Source organism: Bombus vancouverensis, chromosome 17, assembly GCF_051014615.1.
Source record: "Bombus vancouverensis nearcticus chromosome 17, iyBomVanc1_principal, whole genome shotgun sequence".
Lineage (NCBI taxonomy): Eukaryota > Metazoa > Arthropoda > Insecta > Hymenoptera > Apidae > Bombus > Bombus vancouverensis.
This window is the reverse complement of record NC_134927.1, coordinates 6661498-6677060: the sequence shown is the minus strand read 5'-3', so window position 1 is coordinate 6677060 and position 15563 is coordinate 6661498. Positions and strand designations below refer to the sequence as shown.

The 15563-nt window shown below is 27.6% G+C and overlaps 5 protein-coding genes across 12 annotated transcripts; 3 read left to right on the top strand and 2 right to left on the bottom strand.

The window, feature by feature from the left end:
* Positions 1 to 775: 775 nt before the first annotated feature.
* On the top strand, positions 776 to 2267 carry LOC117166020 (uncharacterized). The gene is made up of 3 exons (XM_076625877.1): positions 776 to 981; positions 1250 to 1419; positions 1497 to 2267. The coding sequence occupies exons 1-3, from the start codon at positions 920 to 922 to the stop codon at positions 1679 to 1681; spliced, it is 417 nt and encodes a 138-aa protein (XP_076481992.1). The 5' UTR covers positions 776 to 919; the 3' UTR covers positions 1682 to 2267.
* Positions 2268 to 2910: 643 nt separating this feature from the next.
* Positions 2911 to 5835, bottom strand: LOC117166019 (sentrin-specific protease 1). Its single transcript, XM_033349616.2, has 3 exons — positions 5599 to 5835; positions 5362 to 5465; positions 2911 to 5193 (listed from the first exon to the last, which is right to left on the bottom strand). Exon 3 carries the CDS (start codon positions 5081 to 5083, stop codon positions 3386 to 3388), a length of 1698 nt encoding a protein of 565 aa, XP_033205507.1. The 5' UTR covers positions 5084 to 5193; positions 5362 to 5465; positions 5599 to 5835; the 3' UTR covers positions 2911 to 3385.
* Positions 5836 to 6379: 544 nt separating this feature from the next.
* Tasp1 (Taspase 1) lies at positions 6380 to 9715 on the top strand. 6 transcript variants are annotated; one of them, XR_013060521.1, is made up of 10 exons: positions 6380 to 6520; positions 6636 to 6991; positions 7122 to 7189; positions 7279 to 7550; positions 8283 to 8362; positions 8644 to 8711; positions 8775 to 8891; positions 8968 to 9158; positions 9255 to 9374; positions 9468 to 9715. XR_013060521.1 is itself a non-coding variant. In XM_076625875.1 (10 exons), the coding sequence occupies exons 2-10, from the start codon at positions 6952 to 6954 to the stop codon at positions 9494 to 9496; spliced, it is 975 nt and encodes a 324-aa protein (XP_076481990.1). In that variant the 5' UTR covers positions 6380 to 6520; positions 6636 to 6951; the 3' UTR covers positions 9497 to 9715. The 6 variants fall into 6 exon arrangements, 2 of the variants coding, with proteins under 2 accessions (XP_076481990.1, XP_033205613.1); XR_004466163.2 differs by having other exon boundaries at positions 9255 to 9406; XR_013060520.1 differs by having other exon boundaries at positions 9240 to 9374.
* On the bottom strand, positions 9254 to 14032 carry sotv (exostosin glycosyltransferase sotv). 3 transcript variants are annotated; one of them, XM_033349718.2, is made up of 10 exons: positions 13131 to 14007; positions 12850 to 13056; positions 12599 to 12782; positions 12393 to 12532; positions 12097 to 12322; positions 11843 to 12023; positions 11592 to 11758; positions 11360 to 11503; positions 10989 to 11117; positions 9254 to 10923 (listed from the first exon to the last, which is right to left on the bottom strand). In XM_033349718.2, exons 1-10 carry the CDS (start codon positions 13655 to 13657, stop codon positions 10702 to 10704), a joined length of 2127 nt encoding a protein of 708 aa, XP_033205609.2. In that variant the 5' UTR covers positions 13658 to 14007; the 3' UTR covers positions 9254 to 10701. The 3 variants fall into 3 exon arrangements, with proteins under 3 accessions (XP_033205609.2, XP_033205610.2, XP_033205611.2); XM_033349719.2 differs by lacking the exon at positions 11360 to 11503 and having other exon boundaries at positions 13131 to 14019; XM_033349720.2 differs by lacking the exons at positions 9254 to 10923; positions 10989 to 11117 and adding an exon at positions 11141 to 11302 and having other exon boundaries at positions 13131 to 14032.
* On the top strand, positions 13357 to 15525 carry LOC117166076 (RNA-binding motif protein, X-linked 2). The gene is made up of 5 exons (XM_033349723.2): positions 13357 to 13473; positions 14194 to 14494; positions 14579 to 14731; positions 14806 to 14935; positions 15043 to 15525. The coding sequence occupies exons 2-5, from the start codon at positions 14481 to 14483 to the stop codon at positions 15163 to 15165; spliced, it is 420 nt and encodes a 139-aa protein (XP_033205614.1). The 5' UTR covers positions 13357 to 13473; positions 14194 to 14480; the 3' UTR covers positions 15166 to 15525.
* The last annotated feature ends 38 nt before the right edge of the window (positions 15526 to 15563 follow it).

Below are 15563 nucleotides of genomic sequence, written 5' to 3'. Positions count from 1 at the left end.
AGATGAGAGGTTTTGATTTAACAATGAATAATTCGGGTTGTGCGACTTGCACACTCGAACCACCGCCTGATATTCTTCATATACCGCCACCGCCGTTCCCAGCGATTCTCCAACAAAGTTCCGACTTTTATCCGCACACGGATTTATTATCGTTTCCACCTCATCTCAATGACAGCCCTTGTAAACATTTCTGCGATCGCCGCTCCGAAGGTGTTCAATACATAGAAATGCCTCAACAAGGTCTACTATGAAATCTATAATTATTTTACGCTCACTTATTTATACTCGTTCAATCAATTTATTTATTTGTATTTATAATTCGATGTTCTATCATGTTATATTTTAAACATTTTCAATTTTAAAAAATGGTCAGAACGAAAAAATACGTGCTATGTCTAAGGATAAATAAATATATATAATTCATTACATTTTTAGGAACAGTATTTGACGATACATGGTTGCTGGTTCTAATATTCTCCTGTATCGGTGTAATTTTCATAGGCATCATTCTGGCGATATTACTCTTGAAATGCAAATTGTAAGTCTCCTTCCATTATTTATTTTTTAAGAATAATAAGATAGAGAACAATCAAAATTATCAGTTAAATAGAAATTGAATATGCAAATAAAATATTAAATCATGACTATATTTTACGAAATATATATCGAGTGAATAAATTTTATAACCAAAACAATATATAGAATAACAATAAACTTTTACTCTACAGCAATAGAAGTGGCAAGAGCGGCGTAATTTCCATACCAAACACAACATCTGGTATACAAGCAAAAAATGGGAGGATTCAAAACGAAGCTGTTCTTTATCCCTGTGCAACTGATACTATGCAAGATAGCCGTGTTATGTGGGCTACTCTGACACCACGGGGTACCACCAGACACTATCTAGAGGAACATACCTATGAAACCATTGGCGGTGGACAATTCCATAAGCGTGCCTGTTCAACTACGCCAACTGAACATGTAAAACTTAAGGCAATTTAATATTACGTTTGTATACGTAGTTATACTTTCATTCACATACACGATTCCAAAAAAATTTTGTTACAATTGGAATAAATCGAATAAACTATCGATAGTGAAAAACAATTGCAATTCTAAACAATGATAAAACAGAAACAATATACGCTGACTAATGTAAGAATAAAGGAAGAACGTACAATTATTTATTAAAAAAAAATTGTATATTCCTTGAATGAAGTAAGGAAACATTTAAAATATCTGAAGATAGATTATTGATTTTGCAGACTTACGCAGATCCACCGGTAACTACCCCGATTCAAAATCGCCTGAAGGACGACAAAGCCTTTGATAACACTGCGTTTGTAGATTACGAAGAACCTTCGTTAATAAAGACTGACTATTATCAGCTCAATGATGTTTTGGAGTCGAATGATCCAGGCAATGTTTTAATGCTCACATTTTTATTGATAAATATAATTAGCGCATCTGTAATTTAATTTTGATTTTGATTATAGGTATACAAAGAGGAACATCGCGCCCACGCGTCAGTTCGCCGACACGAATCGAACATCCAAATTTACCACCCCTTAATCTTCACCCTCATAAACGTTCCTCTCGTAAAGGATCTGCTACACCACAAGCTACAGATACTTTATTAAGAAGTAGTATCACATCATCTACATATATTCCTACTATATAAGTTTTACGTCCAATCTTTGTTATACATACATATTTAAAGGCTTATACAATAAGCGACATAAACAACAGTACATTTTGTATACATTACCTTTACACCTAGTCATTATAAATAAGAAATAACTGCCAGTCAAATTAAAGCGACCTAGTCGTTAGCCGGTATATGTAAATTATATATACTTTTTTCTTTAACCAATTAAAAAATTGAAATCATAGTAATGTGATCGAGTTAGTATATTTAGATATATAACATTCTATATATGTTAAATTTGTATTGTGTATGAAATATCATATATCTAATAAAATTTAGGGATGTATGTAAAAATTAATCTTATTTCATACATCCATGTATATTTTATTTTGGCCAATAAAATTTTATCATTTTCACGAACATTTTCATAATATTAATTTATTACAGTTAGGAACTCAGATATAGTTAAACAAAGAAGATAATATGTAAATATTTTTGTATGTATTAAGTATTAACAAATTCCCTGTAAATTTTGATTTTATATAAAAACCAGATTGATTTAACATATTAGTGTTTTGTAAATCTACCACATTTCATATAAGTATACATTTATGTAGGATCTTTACTACAATTAGTTTATTTACAATAAATGGATTAAACAAATGTTGGTTAAACAGGAAACGATGGTTCTTTAACGTGAATTAATCATAATAACGTATTATAATTAAGACAAGTAGATAGTTAATTTGCAACTCTTGTCACCACGAATTCAACGCTCTCTCTCTCTCTCTCTCTCTCACGCAGACTACACTCTCTCGACAACGCAATTAACACTCTCTGACTTCTCAACTAGCACTCTGACTGTTAATTTGTCTTTCTCCCTTAGCATCCCTTTGTCTTTTATCTAAATCCCACCACGCACGTGTTCCGTAATCGCTCGTGGCCAGGGTCACGCAGGCCTTTTCCACGAAATTATTCGATTGAAGGACCGACGATACATTGTTGGGACTGTCGGCTTTCTCGCGACATTGTTTATAGTTCGCCCGATATCTCTTAGGCCTTTCATCCACGATACTACATTTATATATGAATGAAACTCACAATATGTACATATGGACAGTCAAATTTACAACTCGATATTGTTTAAAATATGAGTCAGGCTTAAATACTGAAATAAAGTGTTTATAAAATAAAACTATAATTAGAAAACTTAGTTCTTATTATATAAATAGTTTCAAACGTAAAATATATCTGTATATAAGTAATTTTATAATTTTAAATTTATTCGAAATAAAGCATTACATTACAGCTTCTTATTTTTGTATAAAGAATATGCAGTAACTAAATATTACACTTTTTACTGATAAATTTTGTTATTAAAATAAATGTGATTCCTATTAAAAGGAAATGCCATTTATTATGACATTATTTTTTCAATTTGTGTTAACAAATTACTGTTATTCTTTACATTGAAAAAAGAAATTAACATTCCACTTTTAAACAAATATGATACTACAAAAAAAAGATTATACTGTGGAACTCTTTTAAATACTATAGTAATAATATGAATAACATTACTTTTCCATATAAATGTTCACAGAATATTCTCAGAATGTCTTTAGAATATTCTACCCAGTAGTAAACTCTTTTATGCTAAAATATTTTGTAATTTTTGGAAGTTATTGTAAGTTATTCTGCTTATACATTGTCAGTAATTGTTTAAATAAATATCTTTTTTTATAAAAGCTTGGACTTCAGTATTTCATAAATCATCTTATTTCGAAAATATGGCATATCCTGCTGTGTAAACGTGATCTTTTTATTTCCACAAATATATTCAGCAAACATACAAGAGAAGACTCCACAGTCACTGCCATTCATTTGTTGTGGGATATTTTTGGCACACTCTAATTTCCAGCTACTGGTATCATAAGTTTGCTTCTTTTTATCCAAACTTTCATCTTCCAAATATTGTCGTAATGCTGACAGACACTTGGAGTTGTTGCCACCCATGCTGTCATAATAACGAATAGACTTGTCCCGAAAGTCGATTATTGACATACACCAATGAATGCCTAAATGTATAGGAACAACTATAATATCCTGTGAAAAAATATCAATTTTTCTAGTCCATCTTCTTAAGGATGAATGTCCACCTGAGATTAATTTTGGATAAAAAAACGTATTCATAGCATGTACTTTTGGATATTTATCATTACTATTACTTCTGGCTATTAATAAATTCATATAAAAATTTATTACTTCGTCGTTTAGCCAATTCAAATCAGCTAATGTATGAATATCTCTTCTTGTTATTCCTAAACCAAATCCTTCAACAAGAACTTCATCTGAAGGTCGAGAAATAAGAGCATTTTTTACTTCTTGCATCATTTCCTCCGTTAAAGTAGGTAATTCTGGCTCTTCTAATTTTTCTCTTTCCAAAACAGCCTCACATAATCTTATAGATCGTGCTAGATGTTCTTCTAGTGCAGCTTCTCTTGCTAAACGATTATGTTTAGACAAAACACAGGTCATTCTTTTAAGCTCCTCTGCTTCTTTATGACGTTGTTCGATTCGTTCGTCATATCTTTTTGTTACTTGAGGTACAAAATCCTCTCTCATTACAGCTTTTGCTGCTAATCGATCTCTTAAGGTGTTTGTAGTTATACATTCAGGATATTTATTTTGTGCAAATTTTGCGACAGCCGTATCTTTTTTAGGACATTGTGTCTCATTGTGAATGGAATGTATTGTCCTTTCTTTCTCGTCATTATCTACATTGATAATTATTTCTCTACCTTTTTTTTCTCTAATTGGAATAGTCCAATGCATTTGTAACGTTCTATCATGTTTTCTATAAGCTGGCTGAGTTTTAGGAAAAGGAGACGAAGAACCAGATTTATCTAAATCTATTACTTCTATTGGTTTCTGTCTAGATCTTTTATCTTCATGTTTATCACATATAACATCTATCCTACGTGGGAAAAAATTCTGTAATAACTCTTCATACTGATTTTTTTCTCTTAGACGATGAGTTTTAAATAATGTTGAACATTGTTGATGTGGTACAACATTTTGTCCTCTATCACTTTTATTACTAGAATGTCCCATACTTGCTTTATCATAACATTGCTGTGATTTTGATGAGGAAAAGGTTGATGGACAACATGTCAGTGACTTGTCTCTACTATTACATGTACCATTTAATCTACTAGATGATTTAATAGGAGAATATTTATCTTTAGAAATATCTTGAATATCGCCATCGCTGTCATCTTTAATTTCAATGGGTTCTTCCTCCACATTAATGATATCGTAATCACAACGATGTTTTTTAGGAGTAACAAATTCTTTTTCTGAACTAAATGAAACTCTACGTTTTCTAGGTGCTTCATCTACCCACCCAAAAAATTTTTTCAGAAAGTCGAATATCATGATTGTTGTAAAAAAACAATTGCTTGTAGCACAAAATCCAACTGTCTTTTACTAATATGGCCATTCAATATATTGTAAATGATGTATCTTTTATTGTTTCTCATATAATTCTGAAAATTTTATCAAATTTTCATCAGTCATGTAGTGAACTAACGTGCAATAGTAATATAATATAATATAATATAATATAATATAATATAATATAATATAATATAATAGGATATACAAGTAAGTATATAATGTATAAAAAGAGAAAAATTGTTAAATGTAATACTTACAATGTATGCAGATAAAAATATATATATCTGTATATATACGTGTGTGCATATGCATGAAGATTGAGATTGATAACCGCTACGTCAGAATTGTTGATTCAAATAACCTAAAATAATCTTTAAGATTACTTGAGATATTTTAATATCAAAATAAATAAATATAGAAAAAATATTTAAGCATAAATCATTAATTGTAAATGAAAAGTATGATTACATATAAATCACAGAATGCAACTGTACCTATAATTAATTTGATTTATTATTTTAAAGTTTGGGGTTTCATGTTAATAACCGGCATTATAAATTTTGTAAAATTCCAAAGAAATATAAAAAAATTCTACACCTAACGCTATGTACTTCACATCCAAATTTAAACACCAAGTATACTAATAAACCGTGTGTTTAATTCCATTGTAATAACACAGAATATGGATTGACAACTCCCGCGTATTTCATGGAAAAATTTACGCCCTTCGGTGTCACTTTCAAGAACTACACATTTGATTTCCTTTCTTTGTTAAATTATTACGTGAACTTAGTTTTAATGTATTTATACCTAGCGATATCGATATGTAAATTAGGAGCGAAATTTAAAATTGTCTATGGTCATATGACTGTGATTTGTACATACATATATGTATGTATATATATGTACATATACACACATTAAATATGAAAATATTCAAATATTCAATACGTATGACATGATATGAAAAAAGTTATAATTCAAAAAGCAGGAAATACCCTATTCAAAAAACTGAGAATTTGGTTGGATGTTAATTTAACTGGAAAGAAAATTTTCGATTAGTTACACAAAATCTGATCCAGTACTGAATAATAGAAATCTGGAAGGAGGATCCTAAAAGCATGAAGAAAAACTGGAGCATAACTTTCAAAAAGAAAAGATTTTTTGTATCTTGAACAGTTAGCTAACAGTTTTAAAATTTTCACGCGTTCTAACTAGTAAATGTTTTATGCTCCATAGGTACCAATCCACATAAAATAAATCCTTAGATGAGCACGAAATACGTAATAATCCTATCGAATTTATTCATATAAAAATCATAATTTCATTTAATTATAAATAATAATATTGATGGAAAGATATATTTTTGTATTATTTTAACATAACTAAGTTATAAAAAGATATACATATACATATGTAAGTTAGTTGTATAAAGTCATAGTTATATAGTATATATACGCATGCGTTTTTTAAACATAACTTCATATTTTATATTTATGAGTAATTTCATGATTCTTTTGTATTCTTTCAGATAATGCAAAATCTTATCATTATTCAGTACTGTTACTCGCAGAAAGATAGTAATTAGATAGGTTATCATATATATATATATATATATATATATATATATACACACACACACACACGCGCGCACATATATATATAAATGTATGTATGTACGTACGTACGTACATATGTATGCATGTAAGCCTTTAAAATATAAGTTAAACATAATATGATTTAGAGGTCTTCATATATTTACAATCACTGTATAAACAATATATTTGATAAGTCGTAATTGTAAAAAAGATAAAGATATAGTAACAGTACAGAACTCATTTCATATAATGAGTAATGTTAATGAAGGATTTATTGCTGTCCATGTGGGTATGTTATTATTTACTTAAAACATATAAAATGAAACATCTGAGCACAAGTATAACAGAACTAAACAAATTGATCTTAATTAAATGAAATGTTTATATTTATAATATTATAATAATATATATTTTATTAGGAGCAGGACGACATTCAGAAGCTCTTAAAGAAAAATATCGGAAACTATGCCGTCAAGCATGCAAAGCTGTAAATTATTTTTACTTATATTTTAATATATTTTAATATATTATATGGTACAATCCTAGGCAATTTAATAAATAACAATATTTTTAAAGGGCATACAAAATTTAAAGGCTGGTGGTAGTTCATTAGATGCTGTGGTAGAAACTGTAATAGTATTAGAAAACTCTCCTTTAACCAATGCTGGATTTGGGTCAAATCTCACATTGGAAGGAGCAGTAGAATGTGATGCAAGTGTAATGGATGGTACTACATTACAATTTGGAGCAGTTGGTGCAGTTAGTGGAATAAAAAATCCTGTTTCATTGGCAAAACGACTTTGCGAATATCAGTCAATTAAAATTGCATATGGTAGGATTCCACCAAGGTAAATATTAAAAGCTGAGGTCAACTTGCAGTAAAGCAGCCAGAGTTTGATGGCATCTGTTCTAATTGCTTCATGTATATATATAAACAATAGCAAAAATAAAAAACATGAACAGCCTGAATAACTTTCAGAAAAATAAAAAATCTAAAGAAGAGGAAAAATGGAGAAAAGCTTTAGGAACTTAATAGCATTTATAAAAATACTTTAATATTCTTAATATAAATTGTTCATTAAGCTATACATATGTGTAATTTTTCATTGATATTTTAATTCTAAAACGGATTGCGTTTCAAGTTTGGCAATGTTGTTGTATGATGTAAAGCCATGATACCAAGAAATACATAAAAAGAAAGAACGTCTGTCTCATCTCCGTCTTTAATGTGACCTAAATAAATTTCTCTCTTTTAGTGACAATACATGATAAAACATAAATGTCAGTGTCTCCATTTTATATTAAAATCCTTCTTCAACTTGTCTATTTTTTGGATGATTTTTATTCTTTGAAGGTCTTATTCTTATTTTCAACTGCTTTTTATTCAACTGCTTATTCTTTTTATTTTTCCTACTGTTTATATATATAAAAAAATGATTAAAATAAATTTTACCAATAAGACACTTTTTCTATAAATTCAACAACGCCAATATTATAAAAATTTAAAATAAGAAATAAAAGTAAATTTATGATGTAATAATAATAATAATAATTTAAAAAAATTCATTTTATGATATCAGTTTTTTAGTTGGGAATGGTGCACATGTATGGGCACAAGAAATGGGAATACAAACATTACCACCAGAACAACTAATTTCAAGTATGTAACAATTAATTTAACACATTCGCTTATGATTTTTCTATAGTTATGTTTATAAATGTTAGCTATTTATAAACATAATGTTTTGTGTTTTATGTCTGGAGTAAAATATTGAAATATTATATATAATTCAGGATAATTATTATTCAGGGTGATAAAAAAGGAACTTTTAGGAACTTTTATTATATGAAAATTTAAATGTTTATGACAAATATTTTTTATATTTATATATATTCCCATTAATTTTAATTAATAAATTAATATTCTGTTATAATTTTTAGCAAAAGCACAGAAGATGTATAAACATTATAAAAGAAAAATAGAAAGTTCTGATATAGATGTTCACAAGGTAAATTACTTTTCAATATCTTTGTACATTATTATATAATCTTAAATTAATTTAATGGTTTAGTATACTAAACAAAGAATGGATACAGTTGGTGCAATATGTGTTGATAAAGAAGGAAATATTGCTGGAGCTTGTTCTAGTGGTGGTATTATTTTAAAATATCCAGGAAGAGTAGGGCAGGTACAACATTTTCTATTTTTTATTATCAGCATTGGTTGCAGATGTAATAATAATACTATTGAACTATGACATTAAGGCAGGAATGTGGGGATGTGGAACATGGGCATATAAAGACAAATATTCTATAGGAACAAGCACATCAGGCTGTGGCGAACATCTCATTCGCACTTTGCTAGCACGAACAACTGCAGAAGCTATATCACATAATTCTTGTCCTATTATCAACTTATACCATTCTATGAAAGCTGATTTTATTGGTGAAAACTCGTAACTACTTTATCAATATCTTCCAGTGCCAACAAATCTTTTATATTAGAAAGAATAAACTAACGGTTATTATAAATAAAGAAAAATTTCTTTCAGATTCGAAATTTTTATGTGGACTTGAACAGAAACTTGGAGGTGTTATTGCTATTCGATATGCAGCCCAAGAAGGAGTAGGAGATTTCCTTTGGAGTCATTCTACAAATTCAATGATAATAGGTTACATGAATTCAAATGAACAAACACCAATGGTATGATTGGTTATTATTCAAAATAAAAAGAGATGTAAATATTATATTTATAATTTTTCAGAGTCATATGGCTGTTCTCCCATCTCATGAAGTTGGCAAGAAAGCAACTGTCGAAGGAATCTGTTTCAAAATTACATAACATGTTAATGGATTTATGATTCATGTTAAATTATGTTATTACATAAAAAATAATATACAATAATGTCAATATGTAGGTTTTTTTATAAAATGTAAATTATTTCTTACTTTCATGTAGCATACAAAAAAATCTGTTCAAAGCTGGTTAATAAAGTAGTTTTTCATACATAATATTACATAATATTATATAATATTACATACCTACCTCATACATATTATAAGCAATTTTAGATATACAAAAAAAAGAACTTATTTTATGAAGTATAACGTATATGTTTAATGCTGTAATAAAAAATATAAGTTAAAAGATGATAATTAAAAAAGAAGATAAAGAAAGAAACAATTAACAAAGAACAATAAAAATAATTGTCATATATCTTTTAGAAATATGATCCAATGCCTAACACAATTTGTTTAACTTACAGTTTAAAAATAATTGTATAATGTAACAATTTTTCACTTAATAGGAGAGCATTTTTAGTATTTTCGTTGCGTCTGATAATAGCAAAAAATATATTGAATGATTGATATTATAAGCATCATCCGTTCTACATTTATATAGGTTTACGCACATAAAGATCAAAATAGGCGTTATACGTTGTACTTACATAATTCTTCTTTTATATTCTTATATACTTTTCTTTCTATTAACATTAAGATACGACATCTCATACATACATTAAATTAGTAAGAAATAAATGGTTAACACTTATGTTTTTTTATTCTTATAATCTATACGTATTTTGAGTTCTACTAATTTATTAATCAAAAGGTACAGCAATTTTTCTAGATATAAATATATATAAGATCAGATCACATAAAAAGAATATAAGATCAGTCGTTCCTTTTTGAAGAAATCCTGATATTTTCAAATTAATATATTTTTCGAAAACTCTAACTATCCTGGTTTCTAAAACCACGAATTTCTGTTTCAAATATTATCTACATATATAACTACATAACAATCACCAAATATACATCTACCTATCTATTATTGATATAATAAACTCAGACATGTTTCAATAAATTGTCTATTTCATACTAATTTCATATTTCATTTTTAAAATGCATTTGCAACTGTTCGTATAGTATCTTGTTTATAAATTATTTTAATATTAGAAAGATCTCTATTATTATATTTTAGAATGGATAAATGTTTATAAACTTCCAATATCGTTGAATCTTTTGAGTTTTTCGGGAAATATATCTTTGAATAAAACCGGATCTGCTCGGAATTCAACTGACTGTAACGGCATTGTGCCATAAATTGAAGAAAATCTATTTATACATTGTGTACGTTCTACCATATGTGTTAAATCTGCAGACAACATTTCAGTATTTGTGCATTCCGGGCATCGAAATTTCTTTTTTGGTGTCACCTATGATAATATTAAGTATTTAATATATTATTTATCTCAAATTAAAAAAATTGTAATACACTTACTTTTATGGGTGCTTTTCTTGTGATATTTGCTACTAAAAAATTCATGGCTATGTCCTCACAATTCATATGTTCATCAACCCATTCTTTTATATCACCGGGCATAGCAGTGGTATACATATAATTCCAATACTGAAATATTATTCAAAATATTAACATGATCTAATATATTGAGTTACAAATAGAATCTAAATTATACTTAATTTTCTTAGAAACTTATATCCGGAAACATAGGAATGCAGGAAATTTATGTTGGAAATATCTTTTTCAGGAAGGAATAACAAAGTCCAAGAGTTAAGAAATTATATTTCTGGGGTCTGAAATAGAAATATATTGGACTCTAAGTCTTTCTAATAAAATACGTGTTATATTACTTTATGATGAAATGCAGCTCCAGTTAAAACCATAGAAATACTATTAGTCCATTCACTTTCGTATTTCCAACAATTTGTTCCATTATCCCACATATGAATTCTAGATGGAAAACCAACTATTCGGTCTGGAAACTCTCTCCATACCTAATAATTACTCATATGTATTATTATTTTTACTTTTTTAATTTTATATAATTTTTTAAAAATTGACTTTTAAATGTAGTAGACATACCTCATAAGCAAATTCTACTTCATCAGCAGTTAACATAATAATATCATCATCTATTGATAGAACTGCTTCAGTTTCAATTTCATCATAAGGATAAAATCTGTTGGATAGTTTATTTTCCTTTGTTTGTATAACTTTTAATGGTTTATTTAATTTTGGCCATCTAGATGCTGTAATACATAAACAAAATTTTTAGAAACCATCAGACCAAAGAAACACATAAAATAATATTAATATAAAAAATAAAAATTTACAATGTGGAGGATCTTTCTGTTGATTATTCCATATAACTAGAACTTTAGACAAGCTTGGTACTTTAACAAGTTTATTAATTAAAAGAAATAACAATTCCAATCTGTCGTACGTCAGAATTACAGCAGTAAATCCTCGAGTTTTTGGCGCAGTAATTGGTAGAAACAGCGGAGACATAATATCCTACATTTATAATAAAATAATAGTTATAATCTGATTTATTAGTCACTTATTAATTATTATAGTTTATACTTTCTGTATGAGATGGTATATTCCAAAATGTATAATCTCTAGCTAAATGTGGAAATACACGATCTGCGAGTATTTCCAATGCAGTTTCTGTTATTTTTTCCACAGACATAAAATATTTTTCATAAAGCCATGCACCTTGTTCTTGAAGTTCTATAATTCGTTGTGGAGATATCTTTTTTAAAACTGATATTATTGATAAGATATCGACTTCACGTACAAATATAGCAGCCCTAAATAAAGAATATATTTATTTGTAACATCTTTTTAAAAACAGCTAATATATAATTAATTACCTCTTACCTACTCCAATCAATTATCCCATGATAAGGCATTGTAAGAGAATCAGCTATAATTATAGGTATAGAACCTGCTGCCATACATTCTAAAAGTGTGCTCTGGCCAAGTCTTGCACCTCGAATTACTAGACAAAATGTTGCTGTCTAACAGTAATAGATATAGTAAACAAATATTGTTTTAATTATAGCAGTCATTACAATCTTACATACTTGAAGCACATTAGGATACTTATAAACGTCTTCTCCTGCACACCGAATTGCACTGTTCATAGAACTATAATGCAAACATGTACCTAATATTAAGATATCCTTTGGCGACAGAGATTTAACTTCCAATAAATCTTGTTCAAATGCAGAATTAATGTTCATTTGAGATGAAATAACTAACCATGGTCTAGAATATATGTACATATTTATTATTTTAAATAAATAAAAGAGAATTTTTAAAAATATTTTATTACCTTATATTATTAGAATTTGGTTTAAGATTATCCACAAGAGAGCTATATACTGGTAAACTGATATCAAAATCAGATCTATATGTTAATGATGACATTCCTGCACCTGCAATCATTGCTTTTCCAATAGGTACATCAATGACTGTATTGTAATCAGGTACACTTCCAGGTACCATATTAAATATTAAATGATTTTCTCCATTATTCCAGCTGAAATATAAGCAATGAATTACAAATATCATACATTGTTTATTCAAATGTATATGAAATAAAATGAACCTTACAATGGCAATGCTTTCAAGGCTTGCGAAACTTCTTGTAATTTTAATCTATTTTGATTTAATGTATCAATTGAAGGAATGAAAATACATGCTTCATATGGATTTGGTGTATAAAATTTACTTGAAATAATAGTATTTAAAATTTGATAAAATTCTTTTGTTATTTGATTTGTTATAGGCCTTCCCAAGGAATCTACATACATTTTTGGGGGATAGACATATACTAAAAGTTTATTTCCTTGACTACCACAGCGATAAACATTAAAACAACTAAAGTATGTGCAAGAAATATTTGTAGTATCTGCCACTGGAAGATCTTCATCAATTACTTGAATTGGCAATGATTGTAAGTCGTTAAGAATAATAGCATTATATACAGAGCGTTTTTGTGTACTCCCAAATTTAAAGATATGATATGTAGTAATTAAAATTATAAACAATGTAAATATTAATAAACATACAACAAAAACATTGTGATAGTGATAAGAAATTCTATTCACTTTATGTGACATTCTTGTTGATAATACCATATTGTTTGGTATTACCACTATAAACTCACTAATTTAAGATAGTTTAAGGTTTTTTATCATATAAGGCGTCATTTTTTGTAATTATCCTAACATTTATAAATTCAAATATTGATACATTAAACAATTAACTATTTAACCCACTAATTTTATCAGTTCAATCGGCTTTCTATCAATATAATAGTATTTCTATTATCTCTTCTTAAATAATTTTATATTTACACATACACGCGTGCGTACATGCCAATATAAATTGTTTTTGAGGTTATATTTTCGAATACTCGTTTACATTTGGTGCATAATTATTTTTAAAAAATTAATATCGTAGACTCTATACTAATCTATGAATAATATACTACATCTCATATGTAAAAATATTAATAACTTTTCGTGCATGATTTCATCACAAATTAACAGTACAAAAATGAATTAAATTTCATATATAGAATGTATACATATAGTATATGATATCAAAAACAATATCGTGTAATGTAGTGCATAGAAAATGTATTAACGAATTTTATATATTATTTTCTTAGTACATATAAAATGAAAACATAATCCAAACTTAATCCGATACTCATAATTCAAAATGCCGCTGCAAAATGGCCGAAACCCACGTGCATTTGCGATAGTGAAGCCATTCATTGGACGAATCATGAATAGAAGCTAACACGATGTCAAAGTAATCTGTCAAATATACTAAAAACGCTCAGCTTTACATACGCATAATTTTTAAACCGCTGAAAAAGGAAATAATTTTATTTCCACTGAGGCGAAGTTCATTCCAATAATTTTATTTCTATTAAACCGGAGTTCAGTTAAAATGAATCCTTTAACGTGAGTATTTTTATAATATATTTGAATATAAATGTACTTATTTAATTTAAAAGAAGGCATAACTTTATTTGTACATATTTTTAGAAACGTAAAAAATATAAAAAAGCTTGGAGAACAAGAATTAGTAAGTAATAGGAGTACGTCTTGGCATGATCAATATGGAGATAGTGCTTGGATCTTTATCGGTGGATTACCATATGATTTAACAGAAGGTGATGTTATAACAGTATTTTCTCAGTAAGTTTTAAACATTCAAGGTAATTTATAAATTTCTGTTTAATAAATGTTAACTGTAATTATTGTTATTATAGATACGGAGAAGTAGTAAATATAAATTTAATAAGGGATAAAAATACAGGAAAACAGAAGGGATATGGTTTTTTATGCTATGAAAATCAAAAAAGTACAGTATTAGCTGTTGATAACTTAAATGGTATTAAGGTAGAAACATTTCTGAAATAAATTATTTTGTATTAAGTTCTTCAATAACATTATAACATGAAACAAAAATTATATTGATTAACTTTAATAACAATTCTACATTTCAGATTTTAGGCAGAACAATAAGAGTTGATCATGTAGCAAATTATAAAGCACCGAAAGATTCAAAAAATGTTGACGAAGAGACTAAACGGTTAAGAAAAGAAGGTTGTGCTCCAAAAAATATATAGTAAAAATTGTGATAATTGGCATATCATTACTAGATTGCTGTTATTTATGCATTGACACTAAATGGAAATGTGCAAAAATGAACAAGACAATGAGTATAAATGTACAAATATATGAAATATAAAAAGTAAAATATATATTACAAGATATTTAGAACAGAAAATGTATTTTTATTGACATTTAGATGTGATATCATCATTGACATTGACATATATCAGTGTCAATATGAAAATATAAATTTGCATAAATATCTGCAATCTAGTCATTACTTTTAGTACAAATGAAATCCGTATAAAATATTAAAATATAATTGTATATATTAAACCTTTGTAAAAGTATTTAAATATTATTTTTAAAACAAATTGTAGTTAAAACAGTAATCTAGTTGCATTTAAATATG

Bases quoted from the DNA above. Each gene is read 5' to 3' on its own strand.
- LOC117166020 (XM_076625877.1), top strand. From the start codon at position 920: ATGAAACCATTGGCGGTGGACAATTCCATAAGCGTGCCTGTTCAACTA. The intron at 982-1,249 runs GTAAAACTTAAG...ATCTGAAGATAG, and splicing joins CAACTACGCCAACTGAACAT to ATTATTGATTTTGCAGACTT. The intron at 1,420-1,496 runs GCAATGTTTTAA...TTTTGATTATAG, and splicing joins TTTGGAGTCGAATGATCCAG to GTATACAAAGAGGAACATCG.
- LOC117166019 (XM_033349616.2), bottom strand. From the start codon at position 5,083: ATGATATTCGACTTTCTGAAAAAATTTTTTGGGTGGGTAGATGAAGCA.
- Tasp1 (XM_033349722.2), top strand. From the start codon at position 6,952: ATGAGTAATGTTAATGAAGGATTTATTGCTGTCCATGTGG. The intron at 7,190-7,278 runs GTAAATTATTTT...ATATTTTTAAAG, and splicing joins GCCGTCAAGCATGCAAAGCT to GGCATACAAAATTTAAAGGC. The intron at 8,363-8,643 runs GTATGTAACAAT...TATAATTTTTAG, and splicing joins ACCAGAACAACTAATTTCAA to CAAAAGCACAGAAGATGTAT.
- sotv (XM_033349718.2), bottom strand. From the start codon at position 13,657: ATGGTATTATCAACAAGAATGTCACATAAAGTGAATAGAATTTCTTAT. The intron at 13,057-13,130 runs GTAAGGTTCATT...CTTATATTTCAG, and splicing joins GCCTTGAAAGCATTGCCATT to CTGGAATAATGGAGAAAATC. The intron at 12,024-12,096 runs GAAAGTATAAAC...TTATAAATGTAG, and splicing joins GGAATATACCATCTCATACA to GATATTATGTCTCCGCTGTT.
- LOC117166076 (XM_033349723.2), top strand. The intron at 14,732-14,805 runs GTAAGTTTTAAA...TTGTTATTATAG, and splicing joins GTTATAACAGTATTTTCTCA to ATACGGAGAAGTAGTAAATA. The intron at 14,936-15,042 runs GTAGAAACATTT...TCTACATTTCAG, and splicing joins ATAACTTAAATGGTATTAAG to ATTTTAGGCAGAACAATAAG.